This window comes from Heterodontus francisci, chromosome 9 (assembly GCF_036365525.1).
Source record: "Heterodontus francisci isolate sHetFra1 chromosome 9, sHetFra1.hap1, whole genome shotgun sequence".
Lineage (NCBI taxonomy): Eukaryota > Metazoa > Chordata > Chondrichthyes > Heterodontiformes > Heterodontidae > Heterodontus > Heterodontus francisci.
Window position 1 is genome coordinate 113,851,736 of NC_090379.1, and position 24,801 is coordinate 113,876,536.

General features: G+C 50.1%; 1 protein-coding gene across 3 annotated transcripts in view; it reads right to left on the reverse strand.

Annotated features, from left to right (window-relative positions):
- Window positions 1-668: 668 nt before the first annotated feature.
- The window catches only part of LOC137373991 (serine/threonine-protein kinase PAK 4-like), a 149,720-nt gene continuing 125,587 nt past the window's right edge, over window positions 669-24,801 (reverse strand). For 2 of the 3 annotated variants that reach the window (XM_068039709.1, XM_068039710.1), the window contains exons 7-10: window positions 19,740-19,866; window positions 15,095-15,220; window positions 13,742-13,876; window positions 669-5,589 (exon numbers count right to left, since the gene is read on the reverse strand). In XM_068039709.1, the coding sequence (XP_067895810.1) occupies window positions 5,434-5,589; window positions 13,742-13,876; window positions 15,095-15,220; window positions 19,740-19,866 (544 nt within the window). In that variant the 3' untranslated portion in view covers window positions 669-5,433. The remainder of the gene's footprint in view (window positions 5,590-13,741; window positions 13,877-15,094; window positions 15,221-19,739; window positions 19,867-24,801) is intronic. The other variant, XM_068039711.1, reaches the window with a different exon arrangement.

The following is a 24,801-nucleotide window of genomic DNA, read 5'->3' on the forward strand; positions in this document are numbered from 1 at the left end:
GTCCCTTATGTGGCTCTGTGTCATATTTTGTTTTATTATGCTCCCGTGAAGCACCTTGGGATGGCTTATTACATTAAAGGTGCTATATAAATATAAGTTGTTGTGGTACATATGGGTCAGACATGCTTTGTCCAGTTAGTACTGCCAGGCTTCAAAGTTCCAGTTTTCCAGTTAGTGTCACCAGGGGTCAGAGGGCATTTTGTCCAGCTTATACCATCAGGGTTCAGAGAGTATTTGTCCATTTAGTACACTGCTCCTAGTGGATGCCCTGGTTTGTGACTCAGTTATGGAGCACACCACAGGTGAGTATGATCCCTGGATACTTTTCCCTAGATTATTTTGCACTTCAGTAACTCACCAAGGCTCCTTTGACAGCTCCTTACAAACCCGCTACCTCTACCACCTAGAAGAACAAGGGCAGCAGACGCATGGGAACATCACCACCTGCAAGTCCCCTCCAAGCCGCACGCCATCCTGACTTGGAACGACATCACCGTTTCCTCAGTGTTGCTGGGTCAAAATCCTGGAATTCCCTTCCTAACAGCACTGTGGGTGTACCAACGTCCAGCTCTTTGAGGTGACCAGAAACCACTTTGCTGCCCACAGCAATGCCACCGCCACCAAACAGAAGCAACAAACCAAAGTGATCGAAGGACACAAAACCTTGTCTGCTCTTTAATTAAATATTAAACACATGATTCAGTACTGGTGACAGATGAAGTTTGAGGCGGGGTTCTTGAACTTTAATGCAAAGGGCACTGCGAGGAATGTGTGTTTGCCCGCTAGGTGCCACTGCCCATGTTAGGATTATCCTAGTCTTTGGATCCAACTCGCAGTGCGGACAGGGTGAAGATCCTGGGTGAGGGGCTAGTGAGTGAGGCCTTGCACTGGTAGCAAGGACACCGCCCCAGCAATGGCTGTGTCACACTGCAGTTCTTAGGGCAGGCACTGAGCATGCAGTGTACGTCCTTGTATTTATATATTGGACCTTCTCACATAGTCACGACACTTCAGTGAATTACTTTGGGACTTCAGTAACTCATGCATCTAAAATCCTTATAATTTATGTTTCAGGTCAGCAAGAGTACAAGAACCAAGAGGCAGCCTGTATTCCAGCTATATACTGCCACCTAGTGCAAAACTAGCTGATGGGCGCAGGATCAAGTGCAAAGACACACAGGCATGCTTCCACAGTCTCCGCAAGGCTTTGGAACACAATAAACCCAGGGAGCAGGCCTCAGATGTGTTACAGGAGCACTGCAGAGGCACCACAATGAATGGAAAAACCTTGTGGATGCAGAGAAAATGCAGACTGAGCAGAAAGCAGCCGACTGCGGTGGAACTGTACCCCACTGAGTCAGTGCACGTGGAACTGTACCCCAGTGAGAGTCAGTGCACGTGGAACTTTACCCGGTGAGAGTCAGTGCCTGTGGAACTGTACCCCAGTGAGTGTCAGTGCCCGTGGAACTTTACCCGGTGAGAGTCAGTGCCCGTGGAACTGTACCCCAGTGAGTGTCAGTGCCCGTGGAACTTTACACGGTGAGAGTCAGTGCCCGTGGAACTGTACCCCAGTGAGTGTCAGTGCCCGTGGAACTTTACCCGGTGAGAGACAGTGCCCGTGGAACTGTACCCCAGTGAGTGTCAGTGCCCGTGGAACTTTACACGGTGAGAGTCAGTGCCCGTGGAACTGTACCCCAGTGAGTGTCAGTGCCCGTGGAACTTTACCCGGTGAGAGTCAGTGCCCGTGGAACTGTACCCCAGTGAGTGTCAGTGCCCGTGGAACTTTACCCGGTGAGAGTCAGTGCCCGTGGAACTGTACCCCAGTGCGAGTCAGTGCCTGTGGAACTGTACCCCAGTGAGTGTTCAGTGCCTGTGGAACTGTACCCCAGTGCGAGTCAGTGCCTGTGGAACTGTACCCCAATGAGAGTCAGTGTCTGTGGAACTGTACCCCAGTGAGAGTCAGTGTCTGTGGAACTGTACCCCAGTGAGAGTCAGTGCCTGTGGAACTGTACCCCAGTGAGTGTTCAGTGCCTGTGGAACTGTACCCCAGTGCGAGTCAGTGCCTGTGGAGCTGTACCCCAGTGAGAGTCAATGTCTGTGGAACTGTACCCCAGTGAGTGTTCAGTGCCTGTGGAACTGTACCCCAGTGCAAGTCAGTGCCCGTGGAACTGTACCCCAGTGCGAGTCAGTGCCTGTGGAGCTGTACCCCAGTGAGAGTCAATGTCTGTGGAACTGTACCCCAGTGAGTGTTCAGTGCCTGTGGAACTGTACCCCAGTGAGTGTTCAGTGCCTGTGGAACTGTACCCCAGTGAGTGTTCAGTGTCTGTGGAACTGTACCCCAGTGAGAGTCAGTGTCTGTGGAACTGTACCCCAGTGAGAGTCAGTGTCTGTGGAACTGTACCCCAGTGAGAGTCAGTGCCTGTGGAACTGTACCCCAGTGAGTGTTCAGTGCCTGTGGAACTGTACCCCAGTGCGAGTCAGTGCCTGTGGAACTGTACCCCAGTGAGAGTCAGTGTCTGTGGAACTGTACCCCAGTGAGAGTCAATGACTGTGGAACTGTACCCCAGTGAGTGACGGTGTCTGTGGAACTGTACCCCAGTGAGAATGTGTGCCTGTGGAACTGTACCCCAGTGCGAGTCAGTGCCTGTGGAACTGTACCCCAGTGAGAAGGTGTGCCTGTGGAACTGTACCCCAGTGCGAGTCAGTGCCTGTGGAACTGTACCCCAGTGAGAATGTGTGCCTGTGGAACTGTACCCCAGTGAGAGTCAGTGTCTGTGGACCTGTACCCCAGTGAGAATGTGTGCCTGTGGAACTGTACCCCAGTGCGAGTCAGTGCCTGTGGAACTGTACCCCAGTGAGTGTTCAGTGCCCGTGGAACTGTACCCCAGTGCGAGTCAGTGCCTGTGGAACTGTACCCCAGTGCGAGTCAGTGCCTGTGGAACTGTACCCCAGTGCGACTCAGTGCCCGTGGAACTATACCACAGTGCGAGTCAGTGCCTGTGGAACTGTACCCCAGTGCGAGTCAGTGCCCGTGGAACTGTACCCCAGTGCGAGTCAGTGCCCGTGGAACTGTACCCCAGTGTGAGTCAGTGCCTGTGGAACTGTACGCCAGTGAGAGTCAATGTCTGTGGAACTGTACCCCAGTGAGAGTCTATGCCTGTGGAACTGTACCCCAGTGCGAGTCAGTGCCTGTGGAACTGTACCCCAGTGAGTGTTCAGTGCCCGTGGAACTGTACCCCAGTGCGAGTCAGTGCCTGTGGAACTGTAGCCCAGTGCGAGTCAGTGCCTGTGGAACTGTACCCCAGTGAGTGTTCAGTGCCCGTGGAACTGTACCCCAGTGCGAGTCAGTGCCTGTGGAACTGTACCCCAGTGAGTGTTCAGTGCCCGTGGAACTGTACCCCAGTGCGAGTCAGTGCCTGTGGAACTGTAGCCCAGTGCGAGTCAGTGCCTGTGGAACTGTACCCCAGTGCGACTCAGTGCCCGTGGAACTGTACCCCAGTGCGAGTCAGTGCCTGTGGAACTGTAGCCCAGTGCGAGTCAGTGCCTGTGGAACTGTACCCCAGTGAGTGTTCAGTGCCCGTGGAACTGCACCCCAGTGCGAGTCAGTGCCTGTGGAACTGTACCCCAGTGAGTGTTCAGTGCCCGTGGAACTGTACCCCAGTGCGAGTCAGTGCCTGTGGAACTGTAGCCCAGTGCGAGTCAGTGCCTGTGGAACTGTACCCCAGTGCGACTCAGTGCCCGTGGAACTGTACCCCAGTGCGAGTCAGTGCCCGTGGAACTGTACCCCAGTGTGAGTCAGTGCCCGTGGAACTGTACGCCAGTGAGAGTCAATGTCTGTGGAACTGTACCCCAGTGAGTGTTCAGTGCCTGTGGAACTGTACCCCAGTGCGAGTCAGTGCCCGTGGAACTGCACCCCAGTGCGAGTCAGTGCCCGTGGAACTGTACCCCAGTGAGAGTCAGTGCCCGTGAACTGTACCCCAGTGAGTGTTCAGTGCCTGTGGAACTGTACCCCAGTGATAGTCAGTGCCCGTGGAACTGCACCCCAGTGCGAGTCAGTGCCCGTGGAACTGTACCCCAGTGAGAGTCAGTGCCCGTGAACTGTACCCCAGTGCCAGTCAATGTCTGTGGAACTGTACCCCAGTGAGTGTCACTGCCCATGGAACTGTACCCCCGTGAGTCAGTGCCCGTGGAACTGTACCCGCTGAGAGTCAGTGCCCATGGAACTGTACCCCAGTGAGAGTCAGTGCCCATGGAACAGTACCCCAGTGAGGGTCTATGCCTGTGGAACTGTACCCCAGTGATAGTCAGTTCCCGTGAACTGTACCCCAGTGATGATCAGTGCCTGTGGAACTGTACCCCAGTGCAAGTCAGTGCCTGTGGAACTGTTCCCCAGTGCAAGTCAGTGCCTGTGGAACTGTACCCCAGTGAGTGTCAGTGCCTGTGGAACTGTACCCCAGTGAGAGTCAGTGTCTGTGGAACTGTACCCCAGTGAGAGTCTGTGCCTGTGGAACTGTACCCCAGTGAGAGTCTATGCCTGTGGAATTGTACCCCAGTGAGAGTCAGTGCCTGTGGAACTGTACCCCAGTGAGTGTCAGTGCCTTTGGAACTGTACCCCAGTGAGAGTCAGTGCCTGTGGAACTGTACCCCAGTGAGAGTCAGTGCCTGTGGAACTGTACCCCAGTGAGTGTCAGTGCCTGTGGAACTGTACCCCAGTGAGAGTCTGTGCCTGTGGAACTGTACCCCAGTGAGAGTCTATGCCTGTGGAATTGTACCCCAGTGAGAGTCAGTGTCTGTAGAACTGTACCCCAGTGTGAGTCAGTGCCTGTGGAACTGTACCCCAGTGAGATTCAGTGCCCGTGGAACTGTACCTCAGTGAGAGTCAGTGTCTGTGGAACTGTACCCCAGTGAGATTCAGTGCCCGTGGAACTGTACCCCAGCGAGAGTCAGTGTCTGTGGAACTGTACCCCAGTGAGAGTCTGTGTCTGTGGAACTGTACCCCAGTGAGAGTCTGTGTCTGTGGAACTGTACCCCAGTGAGAGTCAGTGTCTGTGGAACTGTACCCCAGTGAGAGTCAATGCCTGTTGGACTTTAGTTTCTCAGACTGTCAACCAGGAACAATGCAGTCCTGAACATTCTGTGCAGTCTTCCATCAATAGCATAACCCCCCTAAATAACATATTCCTGACTGCCCAGGAGATCAGTACTATCTCTATTGAGTCCTTCGATTGGCTGCTGGGACTTTGTGTCCACTGCTCAGTCCCTTCCATTATAAAGCTGTAATGTGTCCGGAATCTCAGTCAGAAGTCCAGCCCCTCCTGTTCTATCAGCACAGGCCTGAGGCCTGGGGCATTAATCTCGCAGGCCAGGGTGAAGCCACTCTGTTTGGGCACTAGGTCATTCATGCTCCGTGGAACAGTAAACTCTCCAATCACATCATCGCTGGATAAACTCCTGGATTAGTGAGAGTATACAGTCGGGTGGTCCAGCCTGCAGCAGGAACGGGTGTGCCAGCAGTTCAGTGGATGTAGCCCTCTCTGTCACATCATGGACAAGCATCCGGCCCAGGAAATCCCTTAGAATTGGAGAGACCTGCAGAATGGAAAACATCACCTGCCTGTTAATGAGCAAACAGGAGCTGAGAATAGCCCAGTCGGAATATTCGATCACACTACCCCCTCCGCACCCAGTCCCCGCCCAGTCCAGGTCGGATGAGCTCGGAGAGGTCATGTGGTGTAGTTCAGGGCTGCGGGCAGGGAGAACCTGGGACAGTGGAAAAAGTAAATGGTCCCAATCTTAGTGACAAAGTCCATGAGGTCTTGCAACTTGTTGTTGGGGGACAGGGTGGAGGGGTAGGGGAGGAATGGCTTGGCCTTAAGGGATGGGAGAGAATAAAAGTGTTACTGGAGACAAGGGCATCGAAGGTGGAGGAGAAACAATGACTGTGCAGATTGACAGCAGCTGCAGCAAAATGGCAAATGGAGGGACAAAGGCGAGGTTGTTGGAAGTTTGAAAGTGCCATTACTAGTGACTGCGGGAGGTGAGCACAGAAGGAGTGGGGCTGTTAGGGATTTGGGGCATTTGGGGTCTGTAATGGGTTACAAGGAAGTGGACGGACATAAACTGGTCAGTGATTGAGACCATGCAAATAGGGAGGTCACTGGAGTAGGCAAGGCTGAGGGGTTGGTTGGGAATGAGGGCACTCGAGTTTATACAAAGGAGAGGGAGGATGGAAAGGCAGTAAATTCCGAGAGTACGGGCAAGGGGAACACAGGTGAAGATCAAAAGTACCAAGGGTGAGGAGTCACGGAGTGCGGAGGCTGAGTGCAGAAAAGTGAGAGGCTATCGAGGGGAGAAACCTGGGGTGGGGGAGTGGGAGGAAGAGATTGTCGGGAAGAAGGATTTAAAGGAGAGGTGAGGGGAATGGAAGGAACTCACAGGAGAAGCTGGTATCGAAGGGGTAGGGAGAGAGACCACAATGTGATTGTGCGATAAGGCCAGCACCACGGCTGTATAGACACTAATGGTACAAAGCTCATACTGTTAGTGTAATTCCAACACCTCATAAACTACCATCACCCCATCCACCACTCACACAGTCTCCTGGGGGATGGAAACAGGAGATAAAACACCTTCGGCAATCTGAGCACCCAGTTAAATGTTAGCAGTAAATCAGCACTGATTGCACAAACCAGCAGCTTGTTCCACAGGGCCTGACTCTGCAAGACATTCCTCCTGACATTAAACCTACAGCTTCTGTCACTCATACACATGTGCCTGCTCCTCACCAGCCTACTGGTGAGGGGGGGTGCGAATTGGGGGTCACCAGCTGCAACATTGATAGGGGGGGGGGGGTGGCACCGTCTGGAACAGTGACTCGGGGGGAGAGGGGGCACCGTCGGCTACAGTGACAAGGACGAGAGGGGGCACCGTCTGGTACAGTGACTCGGGGGGAGAGGGGGTACCGTCTGGTACAGTGACTGGGGGGAGTGGGGGCACCGTCTGGTAGAGTGACTCGGGGGGAGCTGGGGCACCGTCTGGTGCAGTGACTGGGGGGAGGGGGCATCGTCTGGGACAGTGACTCTGGGTGGAGAGGAGGCACCGTCTGGTACAGTGACTAGGGGGATAGGGGGCATCGTCTGGTACAGTGACTCTGGGTGGAGAGGAGGCACCGTCTGGTACAGTGACTAGGGGGATAGGGGGCACCGTCTGGTACAGTGACTCGGGGGAGATGGGGCACTGTCTGGTACAGTGACTGAGGGGAGAGGGGGCATCATCTGGTACAGTGACTGGGGTGAGAGGGGGCACCGTCTGGTACAGTGACCTGGGGGAGAAGGGGGCACCGTCTGGGACAGTGACTGGGGGTAGTGGGGGCACCGTCTCGTACAGTGACTGGGGGGAGAGGGGGCACCGTCTGGTACAGTGACCCGGGGGGAGAAGGGGCACCGTCTGGTACAGTGACTCGGGGGAAATGGGGCACTGTCTGGTACAGTGACTGAGGGGAGAGGGGGCATCATCTGGTACAGTGACTGGGGTGAGAGGGGGCACCGTCTGGTACAGTGAGCTGGGGGAGAAGGGGGCACCGTCTGGGACAGTGACTGGGGGTAGTGGGGGCACCGTCTGGTACAGTGACTGGGGGGAGAGGGGGCACCGTCTGGTACAGTGACCCGGGGGGAGAAGGGGCACCGTCTGGTACAGTGACTGGGGAGAGAGGGGGCACCGTCTGGTACAGTGACTGGGGGGAGAGGGGGCACCGTCTGGTACCGTGACTCGGGGCGGAGAGGGGGCACCGTCTGGTACAGTGACTGGGGGGAGGGGGGCACCGTCTGGTACAGATACTGGGGGGGGGGGCACCGTATGGTACAGTGACTGGGGGGAGGGGGGCACCGTCTGGTACAGATACTGGGGGGGGGGGCACCGTATGGTACAGTGACTGGGGGGAGGGGGGCACCGTCTGGTACAGTGACTGGGGGGAGGGGGGCACCGTCTGGTGCAGTGACTGGGGGGAGGGGGGCACAGACTGGTACCGTGACTGGGGGGAGGGGGGCACCGTCTGCTACAGTGACTGGGGGGAGAGGGGTCACCGTCTGCTACAGTGACTGGGGGGAGAGGGGTCACCGTCTGCTACAGTAACTGGGGGGGGAGGTGGGCTGGGCAGGGGAGTGGGGGTGCGGTTTAGTGGATCGGGCACCATCTGGTGCCTTTGCTTTGGTTTCCCCAAGCTCGCAGTTTCTGATCGAATTTTGTTGGTCTTTTTTTTGCCTGTTTTTCTCATTACCCTCTGTGAAACACCTTGGGCCATTATTCTATGCTAGTCGTGCCAATATAAACTTCCTGTTGTTGTCGTCCTTTTGTTTGCAGAGCTGTTTGGGTGAGACATTAATCTCTGAACTTTAATAAAGTTCACCTTTTAAGGGGCAGTACCTGTCAAAACCCACATGGAGTTTGGTAAAGATGGTGCTCTGAGACAATTTCACAAAGCTGTCATCTACAATGGATATTGGGTGAATCTCGCGCACACTGCTTTCTTAAACTGTGTTAAATCCACACAAATACACAGAGTTCCATTTTGTTTTGGGACAGGAACCATGGCCGAACACCAGTTCTGTAACTGGAGAAATGACTTCCCACCACCCCCACTCCGCCTGCTCGTCTCTTCCAACTGGTCTTGCAGTTGGTTCATCAATGGGTGAGGTATCTTTCTGGGTGTAAAGATACACATGGGCCTGGCATTGTCCTTAAGTATGATTCTATACTCTGTCTTGAGTCTTCAGAGACCTGTGAAAAGTTTCAGATAGTCTGCTGGGAAGCGACCTGTAGCTGTTTGACTTGATCAATCTTCTTGATCAGATGCAGGTCTAAACACGCTTTTCAAGGAAAATTCTTGGTTTTGCAAGATGTATAGGGTTTCCATAATGTGCATGTTCCTGGTTCCACAGCACTGGCACAGTTTCCCGTTGTCATGCACCTTCTTACCTGTGTGTGTCTTCTCTATAGATTGGCTTCAGGAACTGTACAGTGATTGGACTTCTTCTAATCCAAGGCTGTTCTTCAGCCCGCAGAATGGCTCTGTTTTGTCTTCGTACTTCTATCTGGCGTACAATCTGAATTGTCTTCGCGAGTCTAAGGTCATCTTTGGACTGCAAGACATCTGACAGAGATTCATCAGCTTTGCCGACAACTCTTCAGTCCTGTATCAGTCCCACCTTTAATTCTGCATTTTCACATCCTTCTGCCAATCTGTACAGATCATTTATAAAAGAATCTGTGGATTCACCTCTTTTCCGGACTCACTTGTTAAATTTTGCTCCCTCCAGAGTTTTGTTACTGCGTAAATTGAAATATTTGTCGAAGGATTGTAGCCCATCCACAAGTTTATCAAAAGCCTCATTTATCCCTTGCCTAACAATCACGTCATCCTCAGTTGAACCCACAGAATATAAAAGAGTATTTACTTACTCTGTTTCTGATTTAGTATAGAGTTGGGAAGCAATTCTAAATTGCAGGAATCCTTTTCTCCATAAGGACCAATTTTGTACCTGATTGGGTCCTTCCTGATTGTGGAAGCTTTCAGGCATTCTGAATTCCGAATCCATTCTGTGCTTTGGGCTTTATTCGACTTTTTAGGGTGTTCCCCTTTCTTTTTAAATTGTACTGGCTTTTATGGAGATGTTCGCACTCTTTCTGGGGTTTTCCCGCACTTTCTAACTGTTCCCATGCTTTCTCTCCACAGTCTGGTTAGTAATGGCTGCCGACTCCACCAGACTCCTGATTCGCCTTTTCAACCGATTAATCTCTCTCCCTACTATTTTTAACTTACTGCGCCTTTAGCCAAGAATGGCCCCTTTGAAACTCTCTCATCTGATCCTGAATCCTAGCCCAGCGCTGAGACTCAGAACCCGATCGCTGGACCTGGATGTTTCACTGCAGACCACCACACTTCTGTGGTGCAGTCTGAATACCTGCACGGTTGACTCACTGACTGTCCATGTTTTCTTTGGCTATAGAGCAGCTCTGGAGCTCGTAGCAGTCCCTCGATGAGGTCTGCTGTTCGCTTGGCGTTACTTCATCAGGTCAGGTGATTTTCAATATTCTCTGGTCATTGTAACTGGTGTCACCATATTGTGTGTTGCTGGAGTAGTGTAGCTAAGACGTTGTAGATAAAGTCTAGGGGTCTAGTTTAGGTTAACTAATAACTCTATTATAATATGCATTACTATTTACAGTCTCCTTAAGCATCCTTAGCTAGCATCCTTCGTGCTGCTACTCTCTTCTTCCAAAAGCCCATTGCCATGTGACTTTTACATCATCATCACTACAGTGGGAGGGGTTGCTCTCACTGTCTCCAACATTAACCCTTACATGTCCTTATACTACTCACAGTATTCCAGATGTAGTCTCACCAAAGCCCTGTACAATTGTAGCAAGACTTCCATATTCTTGTACTCCAATCCCCTTGCAATAAAGGCCAACATGCCATTTGCCTTCCTAATTGCTTGCTGTAGCTGCATACTGGCTTTGTGTTCTTTGTACGAGTACACCCAAGTCTCTCTGAACATCAACATTCAGAAGTTTCAAGCCTTTTAAAAAATCTGCTTTTCTATTCTTACTACCAAAGAGAATAACCTCACACTTCTCCGCATTATCTTCCATCTGCCAACTTGTCTATATCTCTTTGTGTCCCCCTCACAGCTTACATTCCCAGCTAGCTTTGTATCGTGAGCAAACTTGGATACATTACTCTTGGTCGCTTCATCTAAATCATTAATATACATTGTAAATAGCCAAGGCCTCAGCACCGATCCCTGAGGTACACCACTAGTCACAGTCTACCAACTTGAAAATGCTCCGTTTATCCCTACTCTCTGCTTCCTGCCTGTTAACCAATCTTCTATCTCTGCTAATATATTACCCCCAACTCCATGAGCCCTTATTGGGCATATTAACCTTTTGTGTGGCGCCTAATCGAAAGCCTTTTGGAAATCCAAGTATTCTCCCTCTACTGGTTCTGCATTTTAATTTAGACCCTAACTCCTCAAACTCTCTCAGCAGCACATTATTCCTAGTTCTACCTATGTCGTGGTTCCTACATGGACCATGACAACTGGATCCTGTCATTCCCACTCCAAGTCCGTCTCCAGCTGCAAGGAGATGTCCTTAACCCTGGCACCGGGCAGGCAACATAACCTTCGGAGATCCCAGTCGTGGCTGCAGAGAACAGTATCTATCCCCTTGGCTATACTGTCCCCCATCACTACCACGTTCCTTTTCACTCCCCCACTTGAATGGCATCCTGCACCATGGTGCTATGGTCAGTTTGTCTATCCATCATGCAGTCCTTGTTCTCATCCACACAGGTAGCAAGTACCTTGTAGCTGTTAGTTGAAGTCAAGGGCTGAGGCTCCTTCATCATAGTATGCTGGATCCCCATTCCTGCCTGACTCCTGACTTAGTCACACCCTCCTGTCCTTGACCATTGACCAACTCTAAAGTTCGACTTAACCTAAGAGGTGTGACTGCCTCCTGGAACAAAGTGTCGAGGTAACTCTCCCCCTCCATGATGCCCCTCAATATCTGCAGCTCAGACTCCAGCTCAGCAACTCTGAGCCGAAGTTGCTTGAGCTGCAGACACTTACCACAGAGATGATTGCCCGGGATTGCAATGTTTTCCAGAAGCTCCCACATTTTATAGTTAATGGCACACCATCTGCCCTGCCATGTTTGTCTAATCTTATTTCTATATTTGATTAGTTTATTGGTAACTAATTTAGTAAAGTAGTAGCAAGTTACAGTCTCCCAGCTTGGAAACAAAAGAAGAACTCTCATCAGCTACTGGAGGTAAAACAAAAAGAATTGAAAGCAGCATCTCCTTCCCCCTCTGCACTGAATTGCTGCTTTCGCACTCAGTTCCCCGATCACTCTGTACTTCACACTCTAATTATAGCACTAATTATGAATTTAAATCTACTAATATAGGATTTCTGAAATATTTAATAAAAGAACATTTAAAATATTTAATTACCATTGTACCATTTTAAGCAACTGATACACTAACAAGCTGGAGTGTGATCTGAAATATGAAAGTAACAGCTGAAATTGACTGAGACACATAAATCCAGCAAGGTCTAATCAGCTGTGTGGGTGTCAAAGCAGTCTCGGGGATGGAGGACGGGACTTCATCAATATGGACAGTGTTTGGAAAAAGCCCCGGGATATCAGCCTGGCCCTGGAGAGAAGTGACAGTGATAGTGGAGGCTGATGTGTGAACCAGCGCCTTCTCCTTCTGTCTGCACCCAGAAACATGTGGTTGCTCCGGGGAGGGAGGGAGGATTGCTGCTGAGTTTTGTTACTTGGATGCAAACTGAAGCTGCAGAGACAGCACCAGATCTCTCCTCCTGATCGGCGTGGCCGCTGTTCACAGCATCGGCCTGCCACAAACAGCAGCAACTCCCCCTCCTCACCTCATCTGAGGCTGCCAAACGCACTCTGATTCAGCCATCAGCTCCAGCCACCACTCAGTACTCCAACCATACATTTTGGCACCACTTACAAAGATCTGCAAGAAGTTTCAGCGCGAGATCAACGCACGTGGCTTAGAAACAGCATCTCTCGCAATGAATTCACAAGAGTTGGCATGTCTATGTATTGCCCGCCCAAAGACCTTCCATTACTTTAACTCCCTCTTAGAAACCCATCCCCCTGTCTGACTCTCTCCATCATCGGAGGGTCCGTACCTTCAGCAATGTCTCAGGCTGAACTACACTATTCATAATATAACTCCAATTTAAAATTCGCATCTTCATGTATAAATCCCTCCATGGATTCGACCTCTCCGAATCTCTGTAGCCTCATCCCGTCCCACAAACCCCACACCCTTTCCAAACTCTCTAGTCCTCTGACCTTTTTGAATCCCTCCTCCCTCTGTCCTACCATTGGCGGGAGTATCGTCCACCAATTAGGTCCCACCTTCTGGAATTTCCTTTCTAAACCTCTCCACCAGAGGGGTGACAGGTGCATTATTACACCCACCCTCCCTTGTGCTGCCCTGGGATGCCCTGTGGCTTTCCTAGAGGGTTTAGACATCTAATTAAGGCCAAGGGAAGTGGTTGTGCTTTTTTTTTGTGGGATGTGGGTGTCGCTGTCCAGGCCAGCATTTATTGCCCATACCGAATTGCCCTCGAACTCAGTGGCTTGCTAGGCCATTTCAGAGGGCATTTTAAGAGTTGCTGTGGGTCTGGAGTCACATGTAGGCCAGACCGGGTGGGGACGGCAGATTTCCTTCCCTAAAGGACATTAGTGAACCAGATGGGTTTTTACAATTGCAAATGGTTTCATGGTCACCATTAGACTAGCTTTTTAATTCCAGATTTAATAACTGAATTCAAATTTCACTCTCTGCCGTGGTGGGATTCAAACCCATGTCCCCATAGTCTGGGCTCTGGATCACTAGTCTAGTGACATTACACTGCCTCCCCTGCCCACCCCATTCTCCCTAAGTGAGTGGGTCCCTGTAGAAAGCCACCCATTCCTCCACTCAGACCCTCACACTCCAATGTACTCCAGGATTTTCTGGTGAAAGGCACAGCCAAGGGGTCAGACCTGAGCCTGGAATACCCCCAGGCTATGCATGAGGCCCGGAGGGGTGGGAATGTAGGCAAGTCTCTCCCGTCAGGCTCTGAAAGTAGGCCCTGCCCTCACTGAGCTGATCCTGGGACTCAGGTGTTGAGGTATGTGAAGCACTGACCTTGTGTTCCAGCTTCAGTCTGGGAGGAGGGTTGTCTCGGAGCATCTTCATGGCTTCCACAGGAGAGTCACTGAAGTAGGGAGGCTCTCCATCAACCATCTCCATCACCATGATGCCCAGTGACCAGATATCCACCTACAATATGAAGGAACAATCTCACTCTCTGCCCCCAATCTCAGGTTACACTCACAACAGTTACTGCACCCATGCTGTAGGATACTTCACTCCAGCTCCAACAGCTCAAACTTGGCAGGGCCAATGCTTCAGCCCACTACTCCTACTCTCCAACTCTCGCTGCACCCCGACACCAGTTTGTGGACATTCCAGGCTGACTCTACCCAGTCCACAAGTCAACTTCATCCCATCACAGGGCCTCAGATTTTAAATGTGGATCATCTCATATCATCTCCTCCTAGCTCCCTGCTTATGACCAGAACAGCTCTCTTCGAAATCTCTGTCAGATCAATATAACCTGAATTCCCTTTGTGCCCAGTTGCCTTCGCATTTTGGCTGCCATTGTTGTCCATTACTTCTATCTCTTGGGCCCTCTTGGACCCTTCTCTCCTGTCCCCTCCCTGCTTGTCACCCAGTCACGCCCCCTTTCAATTCTTGCCTCTTAGGTCCTTTGCCTGAACCCTTGCCCCAGCTCATCAATACTCCTCTTCATTGTAACTCTCCTTTCCACATTCCAGGCTTGAATTCACCTTGGATGAGCCCAGAACTACCTGTCTCACCATTTCCGCCAGTTTCCGAAAGACTCATCAAGGTTTCTGCCTCCTGACAAGTGGCTGTCCTTTCTACATGCTTCTTGCCGAGCGTGCCTGCTGGGGGTCTAACCCCACTAACCATCCCACTCCTCCCACCCACCACTATCCTCTAATGGATCAGCAATTATCGTCCCTTCTGTATCTCCCTCCAGAATGACACTTGGCTCCTGAACAAGGCCCCCGGCATCCATACAAAAGCAAAATACTGCGAATGCAGCAAATCTGAAATAAAAATAGAAAGTGCTGGAAATACTCAGCAGGTCAGGCAGCATCTGTGGATATAGGGAATGTTAACTCTGCTTCTCTCTCCACAGATGCTGCCAGACCTGCTGAGTATTTCCAGCACTTTCTGTTTTTATCCTGGCATCCATAACCTTATTGTGGACAACTGAATTGACATCCTGGCTTCAACTGAAAGGTCTCATAAGCTGCTGACATTTTGCCCCTTACTGATGCCTCTCCCCAACTATGCTTTCCACCATCTTCCCTATCTATCTGTTCCGCCGCTCAGGACTCCCTAACCCTGAGCTCCAGAGGCCGACCTCACGCACCCTCGCTGACACCGGGTGCATATGGCGGGACTTACCTCTGGTCCATATGGTAATCGGGCAATCACTTCTGGAGCCATCCAGTACGGTGTCCCCACCAAAGATCTCCGCCTTGGAATCTCCTCATTCACTTGGGCACAAAATCCAAAGTCTGAGAGCTTAACCTGAGAGAATGAGAATGAGAATGAGTGTGTGAAAGAGAGAGAGAGTGTGTGTGTGTGCGCGAGAGAGAGAGATTGAGAACATTTGAAAGATTGAGAGAGACAGACAGACAGAAAGTGAGTCAAAGAGTATGAAAGAAAGTGTGAGAGAGAGTAGTGAAAGAGAGAGAGAGAGTGTGTGTGTGAGCGAGAGAGAGAGAGATTGAGAACATTTGAAAGATTGAGAGAGAGAGAGACAGACAGACAGATGGAAAGTGAGTCAAAGAGTATGAAAGAAAGTGTGAGAGAGAGAGTGTGTGTGTGTGAGAGAGAGAGAGAGAGAGATTGAGAGTGTAAGAAAGTGTGAGAGACTGATAGATTTTTTATTCATTCATAGGGTGTGGGCGCTGCTGGCTAGGCCAGCATTTACTGCCTATCCCTCATTGCCCTTGAGAAGGTGGGGGTGAGCCGCCTTCTTGAACTGCTGCTGCCCATGTAGTGTAGGGACACCCACAGTCCTGTTAGGAAGGGAGTTCCAGGATTTTGACCCAGTAGCAGTGAAGGAACGGTGACATAGTTCCAAGTCAGGATGGTGTGTGACTTGGAGGGGAACTTGGAGAGGTTACGGGTTTGGAAGGTGCTGTCGAAGGAGGCTTGGTGAGTTGCTGCAATGTATCTTGTAGATGGTACACACTGCTACCACTGTGCACAGGGAGGGATTGAACATTAAAGGTGGTGGATATGGTGCCGATCAAGTGGGCTGCTTTTTCTTGCATGGTGTTGAGCTTTTTGAGTGTTGTTGGAGCTGCACCCATCCAGGCAAGTGGAGAATATTCCATCACACTCCTGACTTGTGCCTTGTAGATGGTGGACAGGCTTTGGGGAGTCAGGAGGTGAGTTAATCACCGCAGAATTCCCAGTCTCTGACCTGGTCTTGTAGGTACAGAATTTATGTCACTGGTCCAGTTCAGTTTCTAGTCAATGACGACCCCCAGGATGTTGATGATGGGAGATTCAGTGATGCTAATGCCGTTGAATGTTAATGGTTAGATTCTCTCTTGTTGGAGATGGTCATTGCCTGGCACCTGTGTGTTGTGAATGTTACTTGCCACTTATCAGCCCAAGCCTGAATGTTGTCCAGGTCTTGCTGCATGCAGGTATCTGAGGAGTTGTGAATGATTCTGAACACTGTGCAATCATTGGCAAACATCCCCACTTCTGATCTTATGATGGAGAGAAGGTCATTATGAAGCATCTAAAATTATTTGGGCCTGGGACACTACCCTGAGGAACTCCTGCAGCGATGTCCTGGGCTGAGATGATTGGTCTCTGATTGGTCTCCAACAACCACAATCACGACCTTTGTGCTGGGTATGACTCCAACCAATGGAGGGTTTTCCCCCTGATTCCCATTGACTCCAGTTTTGCTAGGGCTCCTTAATACCACACTCTATCAAATGTTGTCATGACGTGAAGGGCAGTCACTCTCACCTCACCTCTGGAATTAAGCTCTCTTGTCCAAGTTTGGACCAAGACTGTATTAAGCTCTGGAGCCAAGGGTCCTGGTGGAACCCAAACTGAGCATTAATGAGTAGGTTATTGCTAAGTAAGTGCCATTTGACAGCACTGTCAACATATGAACATACGAATCAGGAGCAGGAGTAGGCCACTTGGCCTCTCGAGCCTGCTCTGCCATTCAATAAGATCATGGCTGATCTGATTGTAACCTCAACTCCACATTCCTGCCTACCTCCAATAACCTACCTTTCACCCCCTTGCTTATCAAGAATCTATCTACCTCTGCCTTAAAAATATTCACAGACTCTGCTTCCACCAACTTTTGAGGAAGAGAGTTCCAAAGACTCACGACCCACTGAGAGAAAAAATTTCTCCTCATCTCTGTCTTTTTAAACCGTGACCCCTAGTTCTAGATTCTCCCACAAGGGGAAACATCCTTTCCACATCCACCCTGTCAAGACCCCTCAGAATCTTATATGTTTCAATCAAGTCACCTCTTAATCTTCTAAACTCCAGCAGAGACAAGCCTAGCCTTTCCTCACAAGACAACCCACCCATTCCAGGTATTAGTCTAGTAACCCTTCTCTGAACTGCTTCCAACGCATTGACATCCTTCATTAAATAAAAGAAACCAATACTGTACACAGTACTCCAGCTGGTCTCACCAATGCCCTGTATAGCTGAAGCTATACCCTACTAGAGTATAAAAATTGGCAAGTCATGTTGCAGCTGCACAGAACTTTAGTTAGGCCACACTTAGAATATTGCGTGCAATTCTGGTCGCCACACTACCAGAAGGATGTGGAGGCTTTGGAGAGGGTACAGAGGAGGTTTACCAGGATGTTGCCTGGTCTGGAGGGCATTAGCTATGAGGAGAGGTTGGAAAAACTCGGATTGTTTTCACTGGAACGACGGAGGTGGAGGGACGACATGATAGAGATTTACAAAGTTATGAGCGGCATGGACAGAGTGGATAGTCAGAAGCTTTTTCCCAGGGTGGAAGAGTCAGTTACTAGGGTACATAGGATTAAGGTGAGAGGGGCAAAGTTTAGAGGGGATGTGCGAGGCAAGTTTTTTTACACAGAGGGTGGTGAGTGCCTGGAACTTGCTGCCAGGGGAGGTGGTGGAAGCAGGTACGATAGCGACGTTTAAGAGACATCTTGACAAATACATGAATAGGATGGGAATAGAGGGATACAGACCCCGGAAGTGCAGAAGGTTTTAGTTTAGGCAGGCATCAAGATCGGCGCAGGCTTGGAGGGCCGAATGGCCTGTTCCTGTGCTGTACTGTTCTTTGTTCTTTTGTATTCAATTCCCCTCGCAATAAATTATAACATTCTATTAGCTTTCCTAATTATTTGGGGTACCTGAATACTAACTTTTTGCAATTCATGCACTAGGACACCCAGATCCCTCTGCATCTCACCTTCCATCACTTTGCTAATTTCTTTTCTTTTTTTTTTCTTTTGGGCCTCCTTATCTCGAGAGACAATGGATACGCGCCTGGAGGTGGTCAGTGGTTTGTGAAGCAGCGCCTGGAGTGGCTATAAAGGCCAATTCTGGAGTAACAGGCTCTTCCACAGGTGCTGCAGAGAAATTTGTTTGTTGGGGCTGTTGCACAGTTGGCTCTCCCCTTGCGCCTCTGTCTTTTTTCCTGCCAACTACTAAGTCTCTTCGACTCGCCACAATTTAGCCCTGTCTTTATGGCTGCCCGCCAGCTCTGGCGAATGCTGGCAACTGACTCCCACGACTTGTGATCAATGTCACACGATTTCATGTCGCGTTTGCAGACGTCTTTATAACGGAGACATGGACGGCCGGTGGGTCTGATACCAGTGGCGAGCTCGCTGTACAATGTGTCTTTGGGGATCCTGCCATCTTCCATGCGGCTCACATGGCCAAGCCATCTCAAGCGCCGCTGACTCAGTAGTGTGTATAAGCTGGGGATGTTGGCCGCTTCAAGGACTTCTGTGTTGGAGATATAGTCCTGCCACCTGATGCCAAGTATTCTCCGAAGGCAGCGAAGATGGAATGAATTGAGACGTCGCTCTTGGCTGGCATACGTTGTCCAGGCCTCGCTGCCGTAGAGCAAGGTACTGAGGACACAGGCCTGATACACTCGGACTTTTGTGTTCCGTGTCAGTGCGCCATTTTCCCACACTCTCTTGGCCAGTCTGAACATATTGCTAATGATTGAGAGTAAACTGATGAGATGGTAATTGGCTGGATTGGATTTTTTATGCTTTTGTATTTCCCACTTTGTTGGGTAACTACCAGTGTGGTAGCTGTACTAGACTGCTTGTGTAGGGGTGAGGCTAGTTCTGATGAACAAATTTTCAGTACTACAGCTGGGATGTTGTCAGGGCCCGTAACCTTTGCTGTATCCAGTGCCTTCAGCTGTTTCTTGGTATCATGTGGAGTGAACTGAACTGGCTGAAAACTGGCATCTGTGGGGTCCTCAGAAGGAGGCTGAGCTGGATTAACCACTCAACACTCCTGGCTGAAGATGGGCTTTGCCATCATTGAGGATGGGATGTTTTTGGAGCCTCCTCCTCTGGATGTGGCAGGACTGCAGTGCTTTGATCTGATCCATTGGTTGTGGGATCGCTTAGCTCCGTCTATTGGAAGTGGGTGGGCTCAGGACGGAATAGAGATTTCTTTCATTTCAACTTCCCGCCTAACACAAATCAACACTTTTTTGAGAGGTTAAAATTCCCCTCAGTGTCAGCAGCTGGTCCCCTCCGAGCATCTACAGCCTTAGCCTGTGCTTCCATCACAATCAATAAGCCAGGCCTTGTGAGCAGGCTTCACCGGACAGTGAGCAACATTTGCCCATGTAAGCCCAGAGCCAATGAGTCTAACCCAACACCCCAACAATCAACCTCCACCTGCTGAGAGTAGAACAAGCTGGGGATGGAGCCTAGGCCCTTTCTGCTCTGTGAGAGGCTCGGTACCACACCAGGTATTAAAACCACTGCAGTTTTGAGGGATATTGTTCCAACTGGAATGCCATGTTGTCACTTACCCGTCCGTCGAGTGTGAGCAGAATGGAGTCACTCTTGATATCCCTATGGATCACACCCTGGGAATGGAGGTAGGCCAGAGCCTTCAATATTGACATGCAAACAGTAGCAATCTGCTCCTCATCCATCCTGTGCAAGCAATTAATGCAGGAAAATTATAGAACAGCATCTATCAGATAGCTAGCTACACAGGTAGAGAGTATGTCTGGGTGGAGTGACACCTGTAGAGGACAGAATGTGTCTGGGTGGAGTGACACCTGTAGAGGACAGAATGTGTCTGGGTGGAGTGACGCGACAGAGTGTGTCTGGGATTGGAGTGACACCTGTAGAGGACAGAGTGTGTCTGGGTGGAGTGACATCCGTAGAGGATAGAGTGTGTCTGGGTGGAGTGACATCCGTAGAGGACAGAGTGTGTCTGGGTGGAGTGACACCTGTAGAGGACAGAATGTGTCTGGGTGGAGTGACATCCGTAGAGGACAGAGTGTGTCTGGGTGGAGTGACATCCGTAGAGGATAGAGTGTGTCTGGGTGGAGTGACATCCGTAGAGGATAGAGTGTGTCTGGGTGGAGTGACACCTGTAGAGGACAGAATGTGTCTGGGTGGAGTGACACCTGTAGAGGACAGAATGTGTCTGGGTGGAGTGACGCGACAGAGTGTGTCTGGGATTGGAGTGACACCTGTAGAGGACAGAGTGTGTCTGGGATCGGAGTGACATCTGTAGAGGACAGAATGTGTCTGGGTGGAGTGACATCCGTAGAGGATAGAGTGTGTCTGGGTGGAGTGACATCCGTAGAGGATAGAGTGTGTCTGGGTGGAGTGACATCCGTAGAGGATAGAGTGTGTCTGGGTGGAGTGACACCTGTAGAGGATAGAATGTGTCTGGGTGGAGTGACATCTGTAGAGGACAGAATGTGTCTGGGTGGAGTGACATCCGTAGAGGATAGAATGTGTCTGGGTGGAAAGACACCTGTAGAGGATAGAGTGTGTCTGGGATCGGAGTGACACCTGTAGAGACAGAGTGTGTCTGGGATCAGAGTGACACCTGTAGAGGACAGAGTGCGTCTGGGTGGAGTGACACCTGTATAGGACAGAGTGTGTCTGGGTGGTGTGACACCTGTGGAGGACAGAGTGTGTCTGGGTGGAGTGACACCTGTGGAGGACAGAGTGTGTCTGGGGTCGGAGTGACACCTGTAGAGGACAGAGTGTGTCTGGGATCGGAGTGACACCTGTAGAGGACAGAGTGTGTCTGGGTGGAGTGACACCTGTAGAGGACAGAGTGTGTCTGGGATCACAGTGACACCTGTGGAGGACAGAGTGTGTCTGGGTGGAGTGACACCTGTAGAGGACAGAGTGTGTCTGGGTGGAGTGACACCTGTAGAGGACAGAGTGTGTCTGGGATCGGAGTGACACCTGTAGAGGACAGAGTGTGTCTGGGTGGAGTGACACCTGTAGAGGACAGAGTGTGTCTGGGATCGGAGTGACACCTGTAGAGGACAGAGTGTGTCTGGGTGGAGTGACACCTGTAGAGGACAGAGTGTGTCTGGGTGGAGTGACACCTGTAGAGGACAGAGTGTGTCTGGGATCGGAGTGACACCTGTAGAGGACAGAGTGTGCCTGGGTGGAGTGACACCTGTAGAGGACAGAGTGTGTCTGGGTGGAGTGACACCTGTAGAGGACAGAGTGTGTCTGGGATCGGAGTGACACCTGTAGAGGACAGAGTGTGTCTGGGATCGGAGTGACACCTGTAGAGGACAGAGTGTGTCTGGGATCTGAGTGACACCTGTAGAGGACAGAGTGTGGCTGGGTGGAGTGACACCTGTAGAGGACAGAGTGTGTCTGGGATCGGAGTGACACCTGTAGAGGACAGAGTGTGTCTGGGATCGGAGTGACACCTGTAGAGGACAGAGTCTGTCTGGGATCGGAGTGACACCTGTAGAGGACAGAGTCTGTCTGGGATCGGAGTGACACCTGTAGAGGACAGAATGTGTCTGGGTGGAGTGACACCTGTAGAGGACAGAGTGTGTCTGGGATCGGAGTGACACCTGTAGAGGACAGAGTGTGTCTGGGATCGGAGTGACACCTGTAGAGGACAGAATGTGTCTGGGATCCGAGTGACACCTGTAGAGGACAGAATGTGTCTGGGATCGGAGTGACACCTGTAGAGGACAGAATGTGTCTGGGATCGGAGTGACACCTGTAGAGGACAGAATGTGTCTGGGATCGGAGTGACACCTGTAGAGGACAGAATGTGTCTGGGATCGGAGTGACACCTGTAGAGGACAGAGTGTGTCTGGGATCGGAGTGACACCTGTAGAGGACAGAGTGTGTCTGGGATCGGAGTGACACCTGTAGAGGACAGAGTGTGTCTGGGTGGGGTGACACCTGTAGAGGACAGAGTGTGTCTGGGATCGGAGTGACACCTGTAGAGGACAGAGTGTGTCTGGGTGGGGTGACACCTGTAGAGGACAGAGTGTGTCTGGGATCGGAGTGACACCTGTAGAGGACAGAGTGTGTCTGGGATCGGAGTGACACCTGTAGAGGACAGAGTGTGTCTGGGATCGGAGTGACACCTGTAGAGGACAGAGTGTGTCTGGGATCGGAATGACACCTGTAGAGGACAGAGTGTGTCTGGGATCGGAATGACACCTGTAGAGGATAGAATGGGACCAGGTTGGAGATACATTTATGTTGATTGTGTTGAAATTCAACCCATCCAGACTGTTGGGTGTTTACCCTACACATGAGCTCTACTTCTAATTCTATGTGCTCTCCCCTTAATTATGAGGTCTGTTTCTTTCCAGTTAATTTCATCCCCTCATAATTTAAAATATCTTTATCAAATTAGCCCATAATGTGAGAATAAGAAATACTGAAATGTTGTTTCTACAGCTTGTGGAAAGTTACAAAGAAGTCATTTGTGCACAACATAATGAAATCACTGAAAAAGAGAACTGATAAGGATATGTCAGTGGAGACCTTAAGACAGTACATCACTGACAAAGAGAACTGATAAGGGTCTGTAAGTGGAGACCTTAAGACAGTACATCACTGACAAAGAGAATTGATAAGGGTATGTAAGTACAGACCTTGGGACAGTACATCAATTAAAAATTGTGCTTAGGCAGATAACAGAGAAACAGCAAGAGTTAGAACAAAGGATGTAGTGAATAAGAAACTGCCCCACTAAGATAAAGGCTGACAGCTGCAAGTTAAAACACATAATGGAGAGCCAAATAAGGTAAAACAAAAACAAGAGTTAGGGGCTAGAAAGTTAGAGTAGGGGGAGAAGTAAACAGAGGAGGAGACTGTAGCAACCATAGGATAGGTTAGTGTCATAATACGTTATAACCAATAATGTAAAATAAAGGCGTGGACAAATGGATTTGTAATGTATAAACATGAACTGAATATGTTGATCGGTGTGCCTGCTTGTAGGACACCCGATCTTGCAAGACCGTTAAATAAACTTACTTCTTCAGAGTTTGACTTGGTGTAAATTATTATCAAGTGGGCTACGTTTCTCACAATTGGGGGCTCGTCCGGGATCTCTTCATCATTGCCGGGACCGCGGCCGACGACAGACGAGAAGACGCGTCCCGTTAATTTAAAAACGGTCTCGTTTCTCTCGTTGGTAGCGGACCCGAGTAATCGACTGAAAATGATCCTAGGGAAGGCACTCTGAACGAGTATTTAGTGCGGCAGGTACACACGTGAAGTCAGGCAACTCCGTGCACGGACCAAGGTAAGAAAAACGACTTTTAAGTATTATCTTGGTGACTTATGGTTAACTGTAGGATAAGACCTTCTAAGTACTAAAAGTCCTTGAGGAGTGAATTTTACAGTCCTGCAGTATAAGACCATTCAGCTAGGAGGTGAGTCCTGTATGGTATAAGACCCTTCAGTTAGGAGGTGAATACCGTAAGGTATAAGACCCTTCAGCTAGGAGGTGAATACCGTAGGGTACAAGACCCTTCAGTTAGGAGGTGAATACTGTGGGGCAGTATAAGACCCTTCAGCTAGGAGGTGAGTACTGTATGGTATAAGACCCTTCAGTTAGGAGGTGAATACCGTAAGGTATAAGACCCTTCAGCTAGGAGGTGAATACTGTGGGGCAGTATAAGACCCTTCAGCTAGGAGGTGAATACCGTAAGGTATAAGACCCTTCAGTTAGGAGGTGAATACTGGTTAACTGTAGGATAAGACCTTCTCAGTACTGCAGTATAAGACCCTTCAGCTAGGAGGTGAGTACCGTAGGGTATAAGACCCTTCAGTTAGGAGGTGAATACCGTAAGGTATAAGACCCTTCAGCTAGGAGGTGAATACCGTAGGGTACAAGACCCTTCAGTTAGGAGGTGAATACTGTGGGGCAGTATAAGACCCTTCAGCTAGGAGGTGAGTACTGTATGGTATAAGACCCTTCAGTTAGGAGGTGAATACTGTCAGGTATAAGACCCTTCAGTTAGGAGGTGAATACCGTAGGGTATAAGACCCTTCAGTTAGGAGGTGAATACTGTGGGGCAGTATAAGACCCTTCAGCTAGGAGGTGAGTACTGTATGGTATAAGACCCTTCAGTTAGGAGGTGAATACTGTCAGGTATAAGACCCTTCAGTTAGGAGGTGAATACCGTAGGGTATAAGACCCTTCAGTTAGGAGGTGAATACTGTGGGGCAGTATAAGACCCTTCAGCTAGGAGGTGAGTACTGTATGGTATAAGACCCTTCAGCTAGGAGGTGAATACCGTAGGGTACAAGACCCTTCAGCTAGGAGGTGAATACCGTAGGGTACAAGACCCTTCAGCTAGGAGGTGAATACTGCCGGGTATAAGACCCTTCAGTTAGGAGGTGAATACTGTCGGGTATAAGACCCTTCAGCTAGGAGGTGAATACCATAGGGTACAAGACCCTTCAGTTAACCATGGGAAATAAATCGTCTAAAAAGGAAGACGATGGGAGACAAGGAAAGTCTGCCGGCAACATCCCTCCAGAAAGTCCATTGGGACGGATGTTGGAGTATTGGGATTTAGTCAAAAACCAAGGAGAAAAAGACCCAAATATGATCTAAAG